This window comes from Sceloporus occidentalis, unplaced genomic scaffold (genome assembly GCF_023333645.1).
Source record: "Sceloporus occidentalis isolate IW3139 unplaced genomic scaffold, rSceOcc1.0.p SCAF_297, whole genome shotgun sequence".
Classification (NCBI taxonomy): domain Eukaryota; kingdom Metazoa; phylum Chordata; class Lepidosauria; order Squamata; family Phrynosomatidae; genus Sceloporus; species Sceloporus occidentalis.
The window spans coordinates 683,892-706,495 of record NW_028317277.1 but is presented as its reverse complement, the minus strand read 5'-3'; the positions used below and the strand labels follow the sequence as shown (position 1 = coordinate 706,495).

The following is a 22,604-nucleotide window of genomic DNA, read 5'->3' as shown; positions in this document are numbered from 1 at the left end:
TGAAAATGAGAAAAAACTTTAGGAATGAACTTAGGTGGAAGCTTTAGCACCACTGCATGAGGTAGAATTCTGAGGAATGGTTCTTCCATAGACATTGCTTGCAGCTCTCCAATTCTACGGGCAGACGTGATGGCCACTAGGAGGACAACCTTAAAAGTGAGTAGCCTGAGAGAAACATCTTCCAGTGGTTCAAAGTGTGAGGAGGACAATTGTTCTAAAACCAGATTAAGATCCCACGGAGGAATCGTTGGATGGTGACGAGGTCGCAATCTAGAGATTCCCTTGGAAAATCTTTTAATCCATGGGTGTTCGATGAGACGGAAATCTAGAAAGTTGCTGAGAGCAGCTATCTGTACCTTCAAAGTGACCGGTTTAAGGCCCTGATCAAAACCATTTTGCAGGAAATTAATGACGGAGTGGATGTCAGCAGGAGAAGATAGGTGGACCTTACAGCAAGAGAGGAAGGTTCTCCAAATCTTCTGGTATTTAGAAGAAGTTGCTGGCAATCAGGGTTTCTATGACTGCTGAGGACAGGCCTTTGGATTGCAGGATCTCCCTTTCAGAATCCATGCTGTAAGTCTTAGATGATCTGGGTTTGGGTTACAAACGGGTCCTTGTAGAAGTAAGTCCTGCTGAACTGGAAGACGGAAAGGACTGTCACAGTTGAATTAGGTGTGCAATGAGAATAATCGAAAAGGCATTCTCCCTTATCTTCTTCAAAACCCTTGCAAGAAGTGGTATGGGGGGGGGGGGAATGTAAGCTAGCTTGAAATTCCATGTCTGGGACAGGGCTTCCAGTCCCTTCGGATGTCCCCTTGGTGAAAGGGAGAAAAAAGTCTCTACCTGCTTGTTGGTGCTTGATGCCATGAGGTCTTTTTGTTCGGGAGACCCCCATCTGTCTGTAATCATCCAAAACATGTCCCTGTGCAGGCTCTACTCGCCTGGAAGGACGGATTGTCTGCTCAGGAAATCTGCTAGTATGTTGGTAGAACCTTTGATATGCACTGCGGACAAGTGAGAAAAGTTTTGTTCGCCCCAAAAACATATCTTGAGATCAAGACCCTAAAGATACCGACTCCTCGTTCCTCCCTGTTGATATATGCCACTACCGTGTCATTGTCTGAAAGGATACGAACTGCTTTGTCCTTTAGGAGCGGTTCCCAATGGACTAAAGCTTTCCATACTGCTAACATCTCGAGGAAGTTGATATGACAACTCGCCTCCTGAGGGGACCAGGAGGCTCCCCATCCTTTCAGACTGGCATTCGTACAAAGCACTGTCCATGTTTGGGACTTCCAGGATCGTCCTCTCAGCAAATTGTCCTCCCTGTTCCACCAATGGAAGGACGAGAGTACTAGAGGGCTGATGCAGACTTTCTTTCGGAGAGACGATTTTGAACTGTCCCAGTGATTAAAGATGAAAGCTTGAAGGGTTCTCATGTGAGCTAGTGTCCATGGAACTGTAGCCTGGGCCGAGGTCATTAGGCCTAGGAGTGACATCATGCTCCTGATTGTGGGATTCCTTTGCAGGGTAAGCACCTTGATGGAATTTAGGATTTTCCAATATTTTTCCAAAGGAAGGAACGCCATATGAGTTCTGGAATCCGGGATCATTCCTAGAAACATAAGTCTTTGAGTAGGATATAATTGGGATTTTCCCCAGTTGATGAGCCAGCCTAGGCCTAGATCCAGTGTTGTAGACAGGTGAGATCTTAACAGGCTTTCTGAGGAAGCTGCGACCAGCCAGTCGTCCAGGTGGGGGATAACTCTGATCCTTGTAATGTGAGGAAGGCTGACTCACTACTGACATCATTTTCGTAAAGATTTGTGAGGCAGATGCTAAACCGAGCGGGAGAGCCTGGAATTGAAGATGCTGGGTGCCGTGGCTTGATGTAAATGCCAGACGAAGGAATTGCGGATGCTGATTGTGTATAGGAATATGTAGATAAGCATCTTGAAGGTCTATCGAAGCCATGTAGTCTCCTAGTGAAAGGATCTCTGTGTTTGACTTCAAGGTTTCCATCTGGAAATAGAAGAGGTGAATCTCCATTCCACTGCTCTGATATCATCGCCGATAAGGAGTTATGCACCGGGAAGGTCTTAGGTTTTTTAATATGGCCCTGGAAAGGGTCCACCTTAGTAGTGGTTGCTTCTTCTTGCAGATTCAGAGTAGCTCTAACTGCTGAAATTAGTCCTGTTTCTTCAACTGGAAAAAATAATAATTTTCTTCCTTGATCTCCCCTTCTTCAGCTGAGGATTGGGGCAGAAAGAAATCTGGATCAGAAGCTGAATCTTCATCTTCTTCTTGAATGAGTCTAGTGAGAGAAGGATCATATTTAAGACCCAGAGACTGAGGTTGGGCTTGCTGAGAGCTAGCAATAGATTTAAAGAAATCGAAAGTTGATTGCAGCTCGCTTTTAAGCCAGGCGGTTAACCCCGAGCTAGACGAATGGCTGGCTTTAGTACAGAAACCACATAGGGAAGCCGAGGCATCATACAGAGTCTTATTGCAAGAGGCACAGGCTTTATGCTTAGTTTTCCTAAGGGCTTTCTGTGGAGGAGAAGGGTCAGCAGGAGGCTCAGGAGCTTTATCAGCCATAACACAAAAGAAAGCAAGGTAAACCCTCAAACAAACAAACTGCTTAGTAAAGGTTGCTCACTTACCTTCTCCTCCAGCGTCGTTTAAAAAGTCTGGCGTTCAAATTTTGGTGGGATTCCAGGTAATTGGAACCCGGAAGCCCGCCCACAGGGAATCCCCTACGTCATCCGTGACGTGCCGGCTGAGACCCCCATACCGGCGTCTAACCCTGAAGCTAAAGAGATGACTTGCAGGGTAGAACCTCCTCTGATGCAAAAAAAACAATTCTGGCTCCCGCAAACCAAGCCTCCTAGGTGGTTCAGGGGAAGAATGCCAGCAAAAAACTCTTGCCGGCATTTTAACCCTTTCGATGCTGCACGACACTACCCGTGGGAGAACTGCCAGGTCGGGCTGCCAAGTCACAATGCCTACACGCCGGGGCAGCCTAAGTGACCGCCTAAACAACACAGTACCCGCCGGGGGTCCTGAAAAAAATAAAAAACAAGGAACTTGTCCCACAGTTCCTTCCTGAGAAAGGCAGGAAGTTAAACTGGGGATTTGTGGGGGTTCCCTATTTTTTTATAGGTTTCCTGAGGGGCGGAGACTATCTAACTTTAGTGCCACCTGGAATGGCAAGGGAAAAATAGTTTACATGTCAATTAATATTTACTAGTAAAACTTTTTTCTTATAAGGTAGCCTTATATTCAGGCTTTTTCTTTTTTTTCTAAAATATTAAAATTTGGGGGGGTCATCTTATAATCAAGCAAAAGTTAGCAGTTCTGGCAGCTGCCATTGTCGTCATGCTAGCCAATTCTTTATGGCATTGCCAAAGAAGTCTGTAGCGTCTGGCTGGTTGATTAAGACCAAGCCATTGTACTACATGGCAGTAAGATTCTGCAGCTCCCTGAGAACATTGTACTGTACAAAATCTAAAACTGTTTTAACAAGAAAAAACAAAGCAAAATATATTTGAAAACATATTTTTAATGTAATGGTAATAATTAAGGGGACAGTGGGATTAGCCTTTAAGCATTCTCATGTAACATAGTAACATAGTAACATAGTTCATAAGGTTGAAAAAAGACCAAAGTCCATCAAGTTCAACCTATATACATATTGTGTCCCTACTGTGTTGATCCAGAGGAAGGCAAAAAACCCTTATGAAGCAGATGCCAATTGCCCCATACCAGGGGGAAAATTCCTTCCCGACTCCAAATATGGCAATCAGAATAAATCCCTGGATCAACGTTCTGTCCCTATTAATCTAATATCCATAACTTGTAATATTATTGCTTTCAAGAAACACGTCCAGGCTCCTTTTGAACTCTTTTATTGAGTTTACCATCACCACTTCCTCTGGCAGAGAGTTCCATAATCTCACCGCTCTTACTGTAAAGAACCCCCGTCTGTGCTGGTGTAGAAACCTTCTTTCCTCCAGCCGTAGAGGATGTCCCCTTGTTATAGATACAGTCCTGGGTATAAATAGGTCCTGGGAGTGATCTCTGTACTGTCCCCTTATATATTTATACATAGTTATTAAGTCCCCCCTAAGCCGTCTTTTTTCCAAACTCAATAACCCCAATTCTGATAAGGAATATGTAAGGATGACATATGACATCAACACTAAATCTGAGAAACCTTGTGTTTAAGTGACTCTGCCTTTTCATGTCATGTATAATATGTGAGACTTGGCAAAGGAAAATATACGGTAGCATCCGTAGAAGCGAAATGCCTGAGAAGTGTCCCTCCATTCTGGTCTTTATGCCACACTTTTTTTTTTTTTTTTTTTTACGACAACTAATCAAGATTGTACTTTTACACTTTACAGGATGTAATTTATTATAGTCGAGTGAGTGTGCTTTTGTGGTGTCGTAGGTTTGGGTGGCATATAGTGTGTCACTCTAACCCCTTGAGGCTGAGAACACATGGGGAAGATTTGAGTTTGCGAGGGGACCACTGATGGATTCTGGGGAGACCCCTTGCCTTGGCAGCTGTACCAATTTTCCATTGCACCTTTCCACATCTCTAGCTTAATCAGGGCTCTCCATTCCAGGCGTACTTCTTCTGGAATCAGCCCTCCCCTGATCGCTAATGCGTCCTCGACTCGCCTCTCAAATTCCCAACTTGTTATCATCGGCTCCCAGCATCGCATTTCTGCGTAGATCCAGGTCCCGGGTGAGCTGCCTGTCCATCTTGGCCACCACGTCGTCCAGACTGCTTCTCTGGATCGGGTGGCCAACCTTCTCCGCATTCTGTTATGGAACTTCTCCACTATGCGTTCCTGTCACCAGCTCATTTCCTCTGCCATAGCTGCCGCTGATGGTGCCGCATCTCCACAGTCAGCTGGTCTGTTAGTCCCAGTGGTGGTTTGGACATTCCCTTTGGAAGGAAACATACCACTGCTGCCACCATTGTGACAGGAACGACCCGAATGGGTACACCTGCCAGACGTTGCTTCCTTCTGCCCGTAGTCGCAAGGAATACAACATTGGGATTGTCAGGTGGAAATACCTTTCGAAGACCGATGGAAACACAGCCTCTCAGGAACCTCGGTGGCACTGTAACATAGCAAATAAGTGCTTTACTCTCCTGACAGCACCAAGGCTTAGCTTACCCCAATAACAAGACAGAACTTGTATTGAGGTAAAAAAAAGGAACTGACTTTATTAGGAACAGCGCAGATATTTATACAGACAGTATAATTGGATCAGAAGTTTAATCCCATTAATAAGTTGTTTCGACTACCAGACAGCACAGCGCCTCCATACAGTTGCTCACCTGATAAAAAGTCACTATTTTATGGTGATTCCAATGGAGCGGCATCAATTGCGATGGAGAGCTCAGGGTCCAAGGGTGTTATGTTTCAAAAAGCGCCGACCTTGGGACCCTGAGCGACGGTGTTGGAAATATCCCCAGGAATAATCTGCTTGGTAGCCAGGCTGGAGTTCTAGAGCCACGGTAGGGTAAACCCCCGATCCTAAAGATGGGTAGTAAAATCAAGGTTCCAAAAGGAGATCCCTCTATGTAACTACTGAGCGTTCCTCACCACGAGCATAGTGTAACCCCAAAAGAGCGACATGGTGAGGCAAACGGTGGTCATAGCGACGCAGTTCCAATTATTGTCGGGCATCTCACGGTTCCTAGCCGCTGCACGGTTCTATGGATTTGCGGCTAGGTCTCCGTCAGGTGTATGGAGCATTTCCGGCTATGTAGAGCCGGCTAGTTCATGAGTGTCTGGTTAGGGCAGACCAGACAGGGTTTTCTGGTCACCCTGTGCCCCCCCATTGAGCACAGGGTGACTTAGACATAAGAGGGGGGTGGGCAGGCAAGGGGTCTCCCCAGGAATCCATCAGTGCCCCCTCCCAAACGCAAATCTACCCCATGTTAAAGCACTGATGTAATCGACAAAGAAATAAGGGTAGGGTGCTGGTACAGGAATTACAGACCGCTGAGCTATAGTGAACTCATTAGTGCTTCTGCGGTACCTAAGATTAAGGACTTAAATGAGGTCCCATAAGAGAGTTTTTGTATTTGACTTGGACAGTGTGGTATCCCGTAGCTGCAACACCTGACCTCCTGACTCATCCATAAAAGTTAGAGAAGTTAACTGAGGACCTAATCCGCTTGAAAAAACTATATTCTTACATACACCATACAGTGCCAAACTTTTAGGTGTGAAAAAATGCCGTAAATTAGGAATATTTTGTAAAACAGACATAATAGTTTATTATTAAGAAATTGCAAATTTAAATAATCAGAATAAACATCTTAAATCAATACTGTAACGACTAATTGCCTTCAAAACAGTATCAATTGTTCTAGGTATACTTTTAGGTTAGTTGTATGGTTAAACTATTATAACAGATGCTACTGATCATCAATTTAATATGTAGTTTGAAATCTACATCTACAATCAATAACTGAAACACACAGCTGTGTAGGAGGAATAAAACTAGGTGAGGAACAGCCAAACTTGCTGAGAAGGGATGGTTGCTGAAAACAGTTTAACCCCTTAACGACCAATGAGGTGCCAGGTATCTTAAGCTTAAACAGTGTTGCTGAAATGTCTCAATAGCACTTTTTCTCATATTTATTTGTCTTGACTTTAGCTTTTTTGCAAGTTATAATAAGTACAAGTATCATATTACTATGTCAAAACAATTTTCTACTAATTTTAGTTATTCTGTCCCCATGTGCTATTATCTTTGAAGCCGGTCAGTTCCATTTACCCCCATCAAACCATATATTTTTGAAAACACTCTTTCCATGCCCTGATTCTACTACCAGCCTTTGCCAAAATCTGTGTTAGTATTTTTGTCCACACACATATTGTACTTTTGGTATGAATTTACAGCTCCTGGTGTATGTCACTGTCAAACACCAAAAAGTTTTTTTTAACTTGGAATTTTGACATTCTGCCTGTGTCCTATTTGGGACATCTTTGAAAAAAAACTAGACATCCCAGGGTATTTCAAATGCAGGTATTTGAACCATTTTCATGTACTAATATACCACCAGCCTTTGTCAACATTTTTATAGTGGTAACTTCTTGGTGTGTTCCTTTTACACACACACACACACACACACACACACACTACGTCCAGTATGACATTATAGGTCCTGGTATATGTCACTTCCAAACACACCAACATGTATTCAGCAACATCCCCCTGAGTATAGTGATACCACCCATGCATGGGTTTGTTTGGTTATTTGTGGGCTAAAAGGTCACAGTTGGTAGGTGCACAATGTTTTAATTTTTTATTTTGACATTTGGTCAGCTTGTGCCTATGCCCTATTTGTGACATCTTTGAAACCAGCCAATTCAATTTACCCCATCAAACTATATATTTTTGAAAACTAGACTCCTCAGGGTATTTCAAATTCTGGTATTTTAACTCTTTTCATGCCAGGATTTTTGAGAAGATACAGTGGCAATTTTAGGACTTATAAAACAAAGACTCCTAAAAAAATATTTCTCCGTATTTTTTTATTTTACTTTTTTTGGACATTATTTCTTTTCTTTTTTTTTTTTTTAAATCAACATTTTTTATTGTTTCATAAGATAGAAATACACACAAGATAAGGGAAGGTGAACAAAGAAAAAATAAAAAAAGGGGGGGGACATAAGGATGGGAGGGGGGGTACACAGAAAACATACAGTGAACAGTAAACACCTGTCGCAGCAGGGTAAAGTAAGGTACAGAAAATATTGGCAGTAGGAACACAAATCACCCACACATCCTAACACCTCAGGGCCGGTGTCGCAGGGTCAGTTAAGAAGCGTGACCAGTAGAACCAGAGACACTCATGCTTATCAACCCGGTTAGTAGACCTAGCCACCAAATCCTCTAGATATGCGTACATTTTCCACTCTCCCGACCCATTCTTGCAGCGAAGGCGGAGTCGATGAACCCCAGTGCAGGGGAATTAAGGCTTTGGCCTCGTTTAACAAATGCTGAACCACCGATATATTATAAGCCGATATTGACAGAGAAGTGTGATGCAGCAAACATTTAACAGGATGAAAAGGAGGAGGAAAGTCAGTGAAATGGTGTAAAGTGTCATGTACGGCTTTCCAAAATGGGACAATAAGGGGACAGTCCCACCAAATATGGAGGACTGACCCACCCTGCGACCCACACCTCCAACAGACATCGGGGCAGTCAGGAAATATAGCGTGCAGACGTGAAGGCGTGCGATACCACAATGAGAGAAGCTTGTATGACATCTCCTGAGTTTTAGTGCTAATGGAACACAAAGATCTTCTCCCATTCAGCCCTAGACAATGACACATTCAATGTCTGTTCCCACTTACCCACATAGAGGGGCAAGGGATCATCCGAGTGATGGACAAGAACCTGATACAACAAAGAAACACCATGGGACGGGAGGGCATCTCTCAGATGTAACGATTCAAAAGAGGTGGGCCCCCGGACCAGATTATGTCGCTGTGGGATGGATCGAATGAAGCCCCGCAACTGCAGATACTGAAGGGTCTGAAGCGGCGACGGAGCGGCAGCGCCAAAAAGAGCAGACATAGGGAGGAGCTCAGAGCCACCCATATAGGACCCAATCGTCGGGGAATCAGCAGAGGTCGCCAACAAGAAACCACCTCCAGACATACCAGGGGGAAAGTCAGACATTATTTCTTTCAACTAGATGAATACCTTATGATGGTGACATCCCTGTGGGTCTTTTATTTTAAAATGTTATAACATTTTGTTATATTAAAAAACATTGAAAATGTATTTTTAATTTTATTTCACTGATCTCCACAGTGTCTGCACAGGCCCTCTGGGAACTCTTTTTTGTTTTGAATGGGTGCCTCCATTTTGTTAGAGGCAACATGTCTCGAGTGGCAGTTTGAAACGCTCATATGGGTGATCAAACGGGGCTCCTGACTTTTTTGTGTTGCTGAATGCCTCTTTATAGGGGCGCAGCATATAGCATTTCAATATGGTGAATACGTCCGCTTCTAGGAACGATGATACAGGACCCCTACATTTTTTATGAGCGTTGCTGGATGCCTAGATGTCGAGGCATTTCAGCAACACCAACTGTATCCGTCACTGCCCCCTCCCCAGAACATCTGCCATGCCAGAGCTAAAGCTGCATAGCTGTAGTACCATATTGGGCCGATTATAGGCCGCACCCTTATAGTTTGGGGCTATATTAAAGAAAAATGTATTTTTAAAGAAAAAATACACATTTTACATAATGTAATTTTGGTTTCTATTACGCAGTTAGTCCTGCTTTTGACAGGATATGTTATATACAAACAAATTTGGAAAACCAATAGCCATTTTAATTCATAATCCACCTTACTTATAACTGTCACTCTGCCCCCCAGACTTACCAGACTTGTTCCTGTGCTCCAGACTCCCTGGTGTCTAGTGGGAGCAGCAGGTGGACATCTATGCGATCTGCGTAGACCGCCTCCGCTGCTACCTGGCACTTCCGCCGGGGCTTTAATGACTGAGCACCGGAAGGTCATGTGAAGCCGGCGCTCCGTCAGAGAAGCTCCGGCGGAAGTGCCGGCAGCAGCAGAGGTTGTTTGCACACATCACTCAAACGCCCACCGACTGCAAGAGAGGAGGATACCGGCTCCTGCAGCGCTGCAGGGGATCCTCCTCTCTGGTAGCCGGTGAACCTCTCAGACAACCTCTGCCAGGGGCTTGTATGATTGAGCACCAGAAGGTCATGTCACGCCAGCGCTCCGTTGCAGAAGCTATGGCAGAAGTGCTGGCAGCAGCGGGGTTGTCTGCATCACGCAGATGTCCACTGGCTGCGAGAGAGGAGGATGCAGGTCCCCTGCAGTGCTGTGGGGGACCTGGATCCTAGCCCTGCTGCTAAATGATAAAGAAAAAAAAAACACCTGCCCGGCACCCGGTACTGCATGTCCCGGGCATCAAACGATACAAATTGCGCATCCCTGCGCTAAACCTAGATTAACCCCTTGACTGCTAACGACGGCATGGTGCCGTCGCTAGCAGTCCCAGTCAGGTGCTAACGACGGCACCATGCCTTCGCTAGCGCTACATTACCTTGATGGAGGTCTGTGGACCCCCATCACCACCTACCCCGGCGATCTGCCCCTCATATTGAAGGGCATCACTGGGACCACCCGTCCGGTGATGTTGCGCGTAATGACGCGATGACGTCACCGCGCAACTTTATTGAAAACTGACAATTGTCAGTTAAAGCGGTATGGGGCATGCTGCTTCGATGCCTGTATCTCAGGCATCTAAGAAGCTACAGACCCCAACATATACCATTGGAAAGGTAATCGCCTCACCTTTCCAACGGTATAATGCTTGTCACAAAATAATAAAAAATATTAAGTAAAAAAAATAAAAATGTACAAAAAAAGTAAAAAAAAAAAAAAAAGATTTGGGGGTCTCTAAAGGCAGATAAAGATCAAAATTGCCTAGAGACCCCCAAATTAAATTATCTAAACATAAACTAGCTATGAAAAAGTCACATTCCCTTTTTAAAAATGGCCGGTACTAAATTTTAACCCCATGATCCCTTTGATCATGGCGTTAAATTTAGCCAATGGTAGAGGAAGGCAATTTTTGAAATCCTGATGAACTGCAAATATTATTAAAATCAGCCATTTAGCCTTTGCGGTACGTGAGTAACCATCTCATCCCTGGAGCGCCTTGCATTTTTACTGCAAAACTTATTTTTGCTGTAAAAGTGATTTTTTTTTTTTTCTCCCTTTACCATCATTTCTTTGGGATTGTAAGGGGAAAGAATGGTGTGTGCTTCTGCGAGTGAATGGAGATATGAAAGGCGTGTGAATGGTCAATAATTAGGGTTGAAGCCTTGACGTGGCATTACTGCTCACGTAAGAAGTTAAATTATGGCACAAAAAGTACATATTTGCAAAAACTACACCCCTTGGCACATCAAATGAGGGGCTGCATGTATTTCTAGTACAAACCTGGAGTGCGCAAGACACAAATGAACATGTCGCTATGGTTAGAAAAAACATATTTTCTAGCCAAAGCGACATATTCCATCATTATCTGTGCACTCAACTTTTGTCCTAGAAATACATGTAACCCCTCATTTGAAGCTCCAAGGGGTGTAGTTTCTTGAAATGTGTACTTTATGTACCCTAATTTCACTTCCCAGATGTCTAGACCACTTTTAACTTCAGATATGGCAGATTGGAGAATCTTGTTAAAAAATTGTTTTAAAACATTTAGGGGGGATGCCTGCATTTAGACAGCTGGAAAGTTGAATTATGGTACATAAAGTATATATTTTCAGAAACTACACCCCTTGGCGCATCAAATGAGGGGCTGCATGTATTCGTAGCACAAGACTGGAGTGCGCAAGACATAAATGAACCTGTCGCTTTTAATTTATTTTTTATTTTTAGAAGTGTGATATTCACTTATTTGTTGTGCACGTCAGATTTGTGATACAAATACAACTAAGACCTCATTTGCTGCAGCTGGGGGTGTAGTTTCTAAAAATATAGTTTTGTTGGCATATTTTAACATCCCGGGCAGCTAGAGCTGTTTAATTGACGGCAGCCATGCATTAAATTTAAAGATGTCTTTTGTGATAGTCTAATAAATTTAACTTTTAGCTATAAAATATTAGACAAACACAGTCTACTGTTCTCAATTTCTGTTTATTTTAGACCGGTTACCTACTACAAATATTTAGCAACACAGCTTTTGATATTAGAGTTTAGAAAAATAACATTACGAACTAGTTTTTATTGAGTCGGAAGTGAAAAATTACACTTTTTTACCATTTTTGGCTTTGTTTTGCAAACCTAGTGAGACATACACATATAAAAATGGTATATTTGGAATCTGCTGGGTGTGCTGAAAAAAACAATATATGGTTTGTATAGTTTATTGTAAGTTAAAGAAATTTACTTCTAAACATGAGATGCACCAAAATGCCGAAAAACAGCTTAGCACCAGGGTGGGAAATGGCTTAGCAGCCAAGGGGTTAAGTGCCGCACCCCCACTTTAAAGACTCAAAGTAGGGGGGGTGTCCTATAATCGGGCCAATACGGTATATCACATTTTGCCAAACTGAACCACTTGACAAATATACCTCATAGTCTACCAGCAGACAAACCATAATAACCACAATAATTTGAACATTGTTTTTATTAATGGGATGTATCAGGTTATTTTATTTATAACAGAATTAAAGTGGCAATAGTAATGACAGCCATGAACAGTCAAGGCATTTATGGACAATATATTGAAGTTTTACAATATAAAAAACAGGCCTGGACCAATACTGCAATGCAACTTAAGTAAATAGAACACTAAGGATGAATGAAGCTTTACAATCAACCTCATACTGAAGAAACATGTTTTCTGCTCTCTTCTGTTATGTGGGCCTTCAACAACTTCTATTTATGTTTATTATAGCCATCTGGGGACAATATTACTCTCTCAGAAAAGATTGCAATCATCTCGGAGGGAACTACGGGTCTGGTGACATGGGAGGCTGCTCTCACATTAGCTGAATGGTCTATGGAAAACATTGACGTATTCAAAAACCGGTAAGAACTCCATTGCATACCTGGGGAGGACGGAGTGACATATCAGGGGGTATAGGGCATACTGGGGTATATAAGGCATATGTGGGGAGTGCAGTGTGGCATGTCTGGGAGGCAGTGTGTCAAGCCTGGGCTCAAATGTGCTTAACTGGGGGGCAGGTTTGGAAATAAAAACAAGAAATGCATTTGTATCGAGTTTTTTTTTTATTCTGCCATTTGTTTTTAACATCCTATGTTAGTTTATTAAATTTTTTTAAATAAAAAATGTAATCAAATTAATCGAAAAAATAATCGGCCAACTAATCGATTATCAAAATAATTGTTAGTTGCAGCCCTAGTTTTAACGTTTTAGCTGTATTTTCTTCTTTCCCGTTTACTGAACCCACACAAGTTGTATAAAGGGCTTTCTTTAGATGTCGTTATTTTGATTGTATCATATAATTTACTATAAAAAAAGTATAAAATATGGTGACAAATTTAGACAAAAAATACTTTGACTTTTACCTGACTTTTATCTTCGAAGCTGCCCAATGCAATTTACCCTATCAAACCATATATTTTTGAAGACTAGACACCCCAGAGTATTTCAAATGCTAGTATTTTTAACTCTTTCTATGCGCTAATTCTAGCACCAGCCTTTGTCAAAGTTTGCAGTACTGTTTTGTTTGTGTATTTTTCCCCCACACGTTATACTTTAGAAATAAATTTCTAGCTCCTGGTAAATGCCACTGTCGCACGACACCCTAATATGTTTTCAGCAACATCTGCCGAGTACAGTGATACCACCCATGCATGGGTTTGCCTGGCTTTTTTGGGGCAAGAAGGGCCGCATTTGGAACATGCGCATATTTCAATGTTGAACTTTGACATTTGGTGATCCACTGCCTATGCCCTATTTAGTGCATCTTTGAGCCTGGCCAATTCAGTGTGCCCTATAAAAAATACCGTATTTCCTCGATGCTCTGAAAAATACCCCTCGTCTTATAATCAGGGTCGTCTTATAATCAGACCTCAACTAGGTCTGACTATGAGACTAAGATCCTCCACAGCGCTGCAGGGGACCTGGATCCTCCTGTCTGGTAACATCCGCTGCTGGTGCTTCTGACTCCCTGGTGTGTAGTCGGGGCAGTGGGTAGACGTCTACGCGATTCGCGTAGGCAACTTCCGCTGCAGCCGGAAGGAGGTGCTGTTAGCAGCGGGGGTTGTCTGCGTCCATCGCGCAGACCTTCCCCGGCTGTCAGTGATCAGAGTTCCCCGTGATCTCTGACAGCTGGGGAAGGTCTGCGCGATGGACGCAGACAACCCCCGCTGCTAACCGCACCTCCTCCCGGCTGCAGCGGAAGTTGCGTACGCAAATCGCGTAGAGCTCTACATGCTGCCCGGACTATGCACCGGGGACTCAGAAGCTCCGGTAAGTTTGGAGGAGGGAGGGGGAGGGAGTGTTAAATGGGGGAATAAGGCATTTCTGTAGGCAGAGTGGAGGAGGGTGTATGCGTGATGGACGTCTACCCGCTGCCCCGACTACACACCAGGGAGTCAGAAGCACTGGTAAGTCTGGGGGGGGGTGTTAAAAGGGGGACACAAGGCATTTCTGTAGACAGAGTGCTCTATGATATGCCTTTTTAACCCCTTAATGCCACTCTGCCTCCAGATATTCATTTTAACCCCCTTTATGCCACTCTGCCTCCAGAAATCCCTTTTAACCCTCTATACGCCACGCTGCCTCCTGAAATGCCTTATACCTCCCTATATGCCACTCTGCCCCATAATGTGCCTTTTAACTCCCTAAATGCCAGAGTGGCATATAGGGGTATAAGGCATTTCTGGAGGCAGTGTGGCACATAGGGGGTCAAAAGGCATATCATGGGGCACAGTGGCATATAGGGGGGTATAAGGCATTTCTGGGGCAGAGTGACAAGCCTGGGGGCAGATGTGCATAACTGGGGGGCAGGTTGGAAAATAAAAGGAAATAAAAACAAAAAAAAATATTTTTCTCAAGCATAGCTGTAACGGGTTCACCAAGAGAGCTGTAGTAACTCCCAGAGATCACCCACATGTATCCTCCTGTTGTCCCCGGAATCACTTCCAGCATCAGCTGGAACCCTGCTATGTGTACCCAATAAGTAGACACACAACTACCTTGAATTGAGTACAGCAGAAATGAACAGTTTATTGTTGTAAAACATAGACTGATATAGCCACAGAACTTCATTAACATAAATAAACATTGATAAACAGGTACATGTAGACAACCCAACCTAGACTTTTCTCAGTCCGTGTCTGGCTGATTAACATTGAGAAATACCACAGGAGCTATCATAAGGTATTGGTTTTTCGATCAGCACAACTTGGGGAGCATGTACATGGGAGAAAATAACAACAATAATAGTGCAATATTGTAAAAGCACAATATTCAAAAAAATAAATGGATTACGCTCACAAACATAGGATGAAGAGAAGGCTTATCACGAGTTGCAGTAAAATATCCTTTTATTATCTTCTTTAAAATCTGGAAGATCAAAAACCTCCAATAGTGGTAAAATTACACAAACAAATTTTGGCACAACAGAATGTTATGTACAATCTCTTTTTGGTATAAGAGTCGAGCTGATCTTACTCACAAAATAAAAATCCAAATGGTCCCAATCTGATCTCAACCCGTTTCGCCAAATACAAGTTTGGCTTCCTGTGGAGAGTTGTAATGTAGAATCTGTTTAAAATAATAACAAATCAAACAAATTAACCCCTTCAATCCCCTATAGACGTACCGGGACGTCCAAAAAACGCCCACAAAGAAACCCCTATGGACGTACCGGTACGTCCAGCCCTTCGTGCAGCGTCAGGGACACATCCCTGCCGCTGCACGGGAGACCAGGCTGTCGTTTGACAGCCTGGACTCCCCACTGACAGCAGAAGCCGGCTTTGCCGGCTTTCTGCTGTCCGATCGCCTGTAACAGCTTCCGGCATGAAAGCCGGTAAGCTGTTACCGGTAAACTGCCTGATCGCGCGATCGCGCAGTTGCAAACGCGCGATCGGGCATTCCCTTCCGGGTTACGTCACTGCTGACGTAACCCGGAAGGTCATCGGAGGACAGGATATCCCCTGCGGGGATATCCTGCCCTCCGATGAGGCACAGAGACGCTGCGATCTCTATGCAGGTCTGTGAGGACCTGCATAGAGATCACAGTGTGATCGGTGCAGGGGGATCGCGGGGAGGGGAGTGAGAAACCATCTCTCTCACTCCCCCTCCCGTCCTGTAACAGAAAAGCTGAAAAAAAAAAAACGGTTAGTCATTTAAAAATAATATTAAAAAAATCATTAAAATAATAATATAAATAATACTAAAAAAAATTATAATATGAGCTGTGATGTCACTGTGACATCACTGGTATGTTCAGGAGGTCCCTAGGAGGACCTCTAACCATTACTGTGTAAAAAAAAATAAAATGTAAAAAATGTAAAAAAAATGTAAATAAATTTTTTTTAAAAAAAAATATATAAAAAAAAATTCTTAAAAAAACCTTACATCCCGTTGCCCTAGCATAACATCTAGCCAGTATAACCCTCCTGCCCCCGTTCACAACCCCCAAACCCGTTAAGCCATAGGCATAAAAATTATACAAAATTGTACACCTAATAGTATGCTCCCTGGTGCTGGGAAAGTCTGGAAAATCTATATAAATTAGGTATTTCTGAAATCAGGACACCTGAATTGATAAACTTGGAGGGGATTTTCCATCACTTTACCTAATTTTGTGAGGATTCAGAGGGAAAATGTAAAAAAAAATTAGTTTATTTTTCTAATCTTCGCTAGTTTTTACTAAATTTCTCATTCTAAATTTTCAGCTAATCATCCAACTATGGTATCAAACGAAAGCTCTATCTCTCCTTGAAAAAACAATATATAGTTTACATGGGTACATTATTCACAGGAAAAGAGAATCATCGCTAAACCGACATACCCCAAAAATGGCAAAATTGCTCTGGGCTTTGAGGTACCAAAAACCCCTGGGATTGAAGGGGTTAAAGTGTATGTATCTGTCTTCCTGTTTAATGTCTTGCCGGCTTTTATTAGCTGGACATTTCCTGGTTTTGCGTGGTATGTAGGGCTGCAACTAACGATTATTTTAATAATCGATTAGTTGGCCGATTTATTTTTTCGATTAATCGGATAAAAAAAATTAAATTTTCAATTTAAAATAATGTAATAAAAAACGTACAATTTACACTTTCATCTCTTTATTGCAATGGCCTCTCTCTATTCACCACCTTATTTTACTGACATAATAATAAAAGCTACAAGAACCCAAACACAGTGTTTCTCAAACTAGGTTTTAATACAAAGTTATTAGTAAATATTAATTCATATGTTAACTATTTTTCATATTTAATAAAAACTATGAGAAAAAAGCCTTGTTTACATTTTTTTTTTATTTACCAAACTGCCCCCGGTTATGCACATCTGACCCCCAGCTTGCCACTCTGCCCCATATATGCCTTATACCTCTTATATGCCAGTGATATGCAACTGAGCCCCCTGATATACCTTTTACCCCCAGATATGTTTTATGCCCACCTGATATGCCTAATAACGATATGCCTTATGCCCCCTATATGCCACTGAGCCCCCTGATATACCTTTTACTCCCAGATATGTTTTATGCCCCCCTGATATGCCTAATATCGATATGTCTTATAATTCATAATACCCCCCATACACCACTATAACTCACCCATACACCACTCTGGCTCCTCCCCCTCCCATACACCACTCTGGCTCCTCCCCCTCCCATACACCACTTTGGCTCCTCCCCCCATACTCCACTCTGGCTCCTCCCCCCTCCCATACTCCACTCTGGCTCCTCCCCCTCCCATACATCACTTTGCCTCCTCCCCCTCCCATATACTACTTTGCCCCCTCCCATATGCCACTCTGGCTCCTCCCCCTCCCATACACCACTCTGCCTCCTCCCCCTCCCATACATCACTTTGGCTCCTCCCCCCATACATCACTTTGCCTCCTCCCCCTCCCATACTCCACTCTACCTCCTCCCCCTCCCATACTCCACTCTGCCTCCTCCCCCCTCCCATACTCCACTCTGCCTCCTCCCCCCTCCCATACTCCACTGCCTCCTGTCAGCCACGGAGGTTCACAAGACACCAGGGAGCCGGGTAGAGAGGCAGAGTGCCGTATGGGAGGGGGAGGAGCTAGAGTGGTGTATGGGAGGGTGGCTCCCATACACCCCTCTGACTCCTCCCCCTCCCATTCACCGCTCTGCCTCTCTACCCGGCTCCGTTACTGCCCTTCACTTACGCTGAGGCTTCTATGAAGTCAGTAACGGAGCCGGGTAGAGAGGCAGAGTGATGTATGGGAGGGGGGAGGAGTCAGAGGGGTGTATGGGAGGGGGAGAGAGACGGAAGTGAGAGACCGGCCGACAGTGAGGGGAATCCAGGTCCCCTGCAGCGTTGCGGGGATCTGGATTCTAGTGTTATAATCCGATCTCTGTTTGAGGTCGGATTATAATTTTTATAATCGATAAAAATCGATTCGATTAATCGATAATGAAAATCGTTGACAACGATTTTCATTATCGATTATTATCAATTTTAGCGATTAGTTGTTTCAGCCCTAGTGGTATGCCCCCTTTACATATGACGTTTATTGGAATAGCTGGCGTATAGCTTTATTCAAGCCCTTCCAATATCGGCATAGCAAAAGAAAGTCAAACATCCACATCAATAAAAGGGACCGCCCCGGAGAACATCTCCCTTCCACAAGTTGTCAGGCCCCATTCAGGCTGCCGAGCTCTAGTTCCCCCTGTCTCGCCACAGTTCCCCCTGTCTCGCCACAGTTCCCCCTGTCTCGCCACAGTTCCCCCTGTCTCGCCACAGTTCCCCCTGTCTCGTCACAGTTCCCCTGTCTCGCCACAGTTTCCCCTTTGCTGTACCCGTTCCTGGATTTCCTTATGCTCTGTACTTCTGATTCTTTGATTCCAGTCCTGCTCTTAGCTTCAGCTTCTCTTTCCTGTATAAGGTTTTTCCCACCTTTTTGTTATGTTAGTCTGTCTGCAGTCTCTAGGTATGTTTTATCTCTGTTCTGTATTTAGATTCAATGTTTAGTTATATAGTAATTCAGTGCTAGGACCCACCTAATATTGGAGTACTTTGGAGTAGTGGTGGGCTAAGCATATTATGGCCATAAGATGTGACTAAATCTCCAATTGTTATCACATAGTCCTAGGCTAGTTCCTGTATTTATGTGTGTCAGTCTTTTTATGTACCTTTGCCCCTTTTCCTTGAATAATCTGAGGATCTCGGTTCTCCTCTCCTCTCCCCATGTCCCAGTTTTAGATATCCTATCCAGCTCCTCGCTCCATCCCCTGTTTTCCTTGCCTTGTTCCCTGTCCTTTCTTGTGTCCTGTACATGTATGTCTTGTCTGACTATGTTTCTCGCTCTGTCTCTCTTGCTTGCTATGTTTCTGCTGTTACTCTGCTTAGCTTCCCTACTCCTAGCCTGCAGCGTCCTGCACATTCATCTGTAGAGCCATGTCTCATGTCTGGTCCAGGGTGCATGCAGGATCTCACTTTGTTTTGTTCTGGACAACATCTGCTGCCATGTCAGGGCCCTGGTATGTGGTGGCACAACCGCAGCATCAATACATAAAGTGACGTGCATATATCAGGGACGGACACAAAACAGTAGAGATAGGATTAACCCCCACATTGCCCTAATGCATTAAGGAACAGCTGAACAGGCTTAATTAAATATATTAATATATAAAATCACTTTAATAAAAAATATATAATCAAATATAAATTAATTACTTTAGTATAATAAATACATACATTTATATATATACACATATAAATTAACGTATAAATATATGTAATCAATTATACATTATAAAGTGCATCCAAATTAATGAGTCATGATAGAGTAAGAAATCATTATATAAATAATTTGTTCTAAAAAGGACAAAACATCTCCCAAGTGTCTGAAACAAGAAAAGTTTATATGCTGAATACATTATTGATTTTGAGGCATTAACCCTTTTTCTGATGTCATAAAAAGATTAGAAAAGGTGCAATGTGCAAAAAAAAAAGTGATAAATAATAAAATTACATTTAACCCATGAATGCCAAAATGTCTAGTTCTGTATTGAGGGCGCCTTTTTTGTGTGTGTGTAATTTATAAATCCACTTTTTCTTTTTTGGAGAGTTCTTGGTTAATATCTCCTTTGTGCCAATAATATTTAATGAATTCCTATAATTTGGAATTCAGAAAATGAGAATGCAACTATTACAGTGTTTGGGAATGCTGTGTTTAGTGCTATTGTTTCATATACCTCCTAGGTGTTCTAGACCTCTTACTTTGAGTTCTCTGGAGGTTCGGCCAATATACAGAATCCCGCATTTGCATTCTAACAAGTAAATTACATTGCGTGATTTAGAATGAATGAAATGTTTTATTTAATATTCTTTCCTGTTATGGTACATTTAACCCCTTAAGGACAATGGGCGGTCTCTAAACCCATTGAAAACAATGCATGTAAAATAGTTTTTCTTTTTTTGTAGGTTGCATACTACAAATTTGACACTTTACACATCTATAGAAACCTGGCGTTCTTTTGGACAAGCTAGGGTTCATTTTAAACTTTTTTTTTTTTTTTTTATAGATGTTTCTAGGTTTTTCAGGGAGATATTTTTTAATATGCTTTCTTGTTTTAAAATAGGCCAGCATTTGTTAATTGCTTTTATAATTTTGAATGCTTTGTTGTTATATTTTGTTAGGAAGGAGTAGTCAAACCCCTGTTTTAACTTCTGATCCTTATTACACACTGTCTTTTTGATCGGTTCAAAACTATTCGGAAGTAGTTCTTTTGGATAGTGCCTTTCTTCAAACTTTTTAAGCAATTATTGAGACCGAGATTAGACAAATAGAGGATGACCTTCACCATAAAAATGATCCTTCTGTAATAGAAAAGAAAAATGAGAATTTAAAAGATACAATACAAAAATTAGAGAAGGAAGTTATAGACATGAAAAGCAAAAAATTACAGAGAAACAAAGAAGATTACCAGAGAGGAACATATAAAATGCTACAAAAAAAAACAAAACTATAATACAGACCATAATAGAAAATTTAGGGCAGATCAACACAATAAGAGAGCCTGGGGAGATAATAGAAATATCCAGAGAATTAAAAAAAACAAAAAACAGCAAGTTGAAAAAACGTGGGTAGCGCTACCAGAAGCTTCAATCCTATATACTGTATTGGCTCAATTATGAGATGACCCCCATAGTTTGAATATTAATTTAGAAAAAAAAGCCTGAATGTAAGACTACCCTACATAGTAAATAGTAAATATTGACATGTAAACAATTTTTTAATATTTAATAAAAACTGATGAGAAAAATGCTTTTTTGTTTTTATTTCCAACCTGTCCCTCAGTTATGCACATCTGCCCCATGGCTTGCTACTCTGCTCCCCAGATATGCCTTATACCCCCTATATTCCACTCTGCCCCTCTCTGATATGCCACTCTGCCCCCGATATGCCCCCCCCCGATACCGGATATGCCTTATGCCCCCTTGACAGTGCATCCCTAGACTTGTCCTCCGTGCTCCAGACTCCCTGGTGTCAATTGGGAGCAGCCGGTGGACATCTGTGCCATGCTCGTAGAAAACCTCCGCTGCTACATGGGACTTCCACCGGGGCTTCTATGAGGACCAGAAGGTCACGCCGGTGCTCCATCATAGAAGCCCCGGTGGAAGTGTCGGGTAGCAGCGGAGGCACATTGCACAGACATTCACCGGCTGCTAGAGAAGAGGATCCAGATCTCCTGCAGTACTGCGGTGGATCCTCCTCTCTGGCAGCCGGTGAACGTCTGCGTGATGCGCAAAGACAACCTCCGCTGCTGCTGGCCGGTACTTCCGCCGGGGCTTCTATGGTGGAGCACCGGAAGGTCATGTGACACCGGTGCCCCATCACAGAAGGCCTGTTAGACGTGCCGGCAGCAGCAGAGGTTGTGTGCGAGCATCGGGGAGACGTCGGGCTTGGTCTATACAGATAATAGGGAGAAGCATATATTTTGCCCCCCAAAACAAGGACAGAAAGCTATTGCAGCATTAGTGTTAAACGACAAGCTAAAGGTCATGTCTACAAATGCTTGCAGTTTAGGGAATAAGATCCATGAACTTGTAACAGTTGTGGCAACTGAGAATGTTGATATAGTGGCTGTTACTGAGACATGGTATAATGAGAAAAATTACTGGGACATATCTATAACGGGGTACTCTTTATATAGAAAAGACAGAAAGGGGGAGGGGCGGCCCATATGTGAAAAATAACATAAAATCTAACTTAACACAAGTTGGTGAGGAGAACACAGAGTCTGTTCGGGTTACAGTACAATTTGGCAAAAGTAAAGTAACTCGTGTAGGTTTGATTTATAGACCCCCCAGAACAAGTAAAAGAACTAGATAATTTTCTAGTGGAGGAAGTAGCTAAAATGACGGTGAAGGGGGATGTTATAATCATGTGTGACTTTAATCTCCCTGATGTGAACTGGAAAACGAAAATAGCTGGTTGTACCTGGAGTGCGGATATTCTAAACTCCCTACTGGGATTATCTTTAAAACAAGAAGTTGAGGAACCAACTCGTAAGTAGGCTGTATTGGATTTAGTGCTCACAAATGGAGATTTGTTAACGGATATTTCTGTAGGTGAAAGTTTGGGATCTAGTGATCATCAGTCTGTGTGGTTTAATATACTAACAGTCACACCACACAAAAACAAAAGTTTTAGATTTTAGAAAAGCTGACTTTTCTAAAATGAGAATATGTGCAGAGGAGTCATTATCAGACTGGGGCAATTTAAATGGAGTCCAGGAGAAATGGGATTATCATTATTATTATTATCTTTTATTTATATAGCGCCAACAGTTTATGCAGCGCTTAATACAATAAAAGTTGTATTAT

At 42.6% G+C, this 22,604-nt stretch overlaps 1 protein-coding gene across 1 annotated transcript in view; it reads left to right on the top strand.

The window, feature by feature from the left end:
- Window positions 1-22,604, top strand: part of LOC149275164 (protein-lysine N-methyltransferase EEF2KMT-like) — a 59,757-nt gene that overhangs the window by 6,626 nt on the left and 30,527 nt on the right. Inside the window, exon 4 of the mRNA XM_089504937.1 lies at window positions 12,493-12,626. Within this exon, the coding sequence (XP_089361063.1) occupies window positions 12,493-12,626 (134 nt within the window). The remainder of the gene's footprint in view (window positions 1-12,492; window positions 12,627-22,604) is intronic.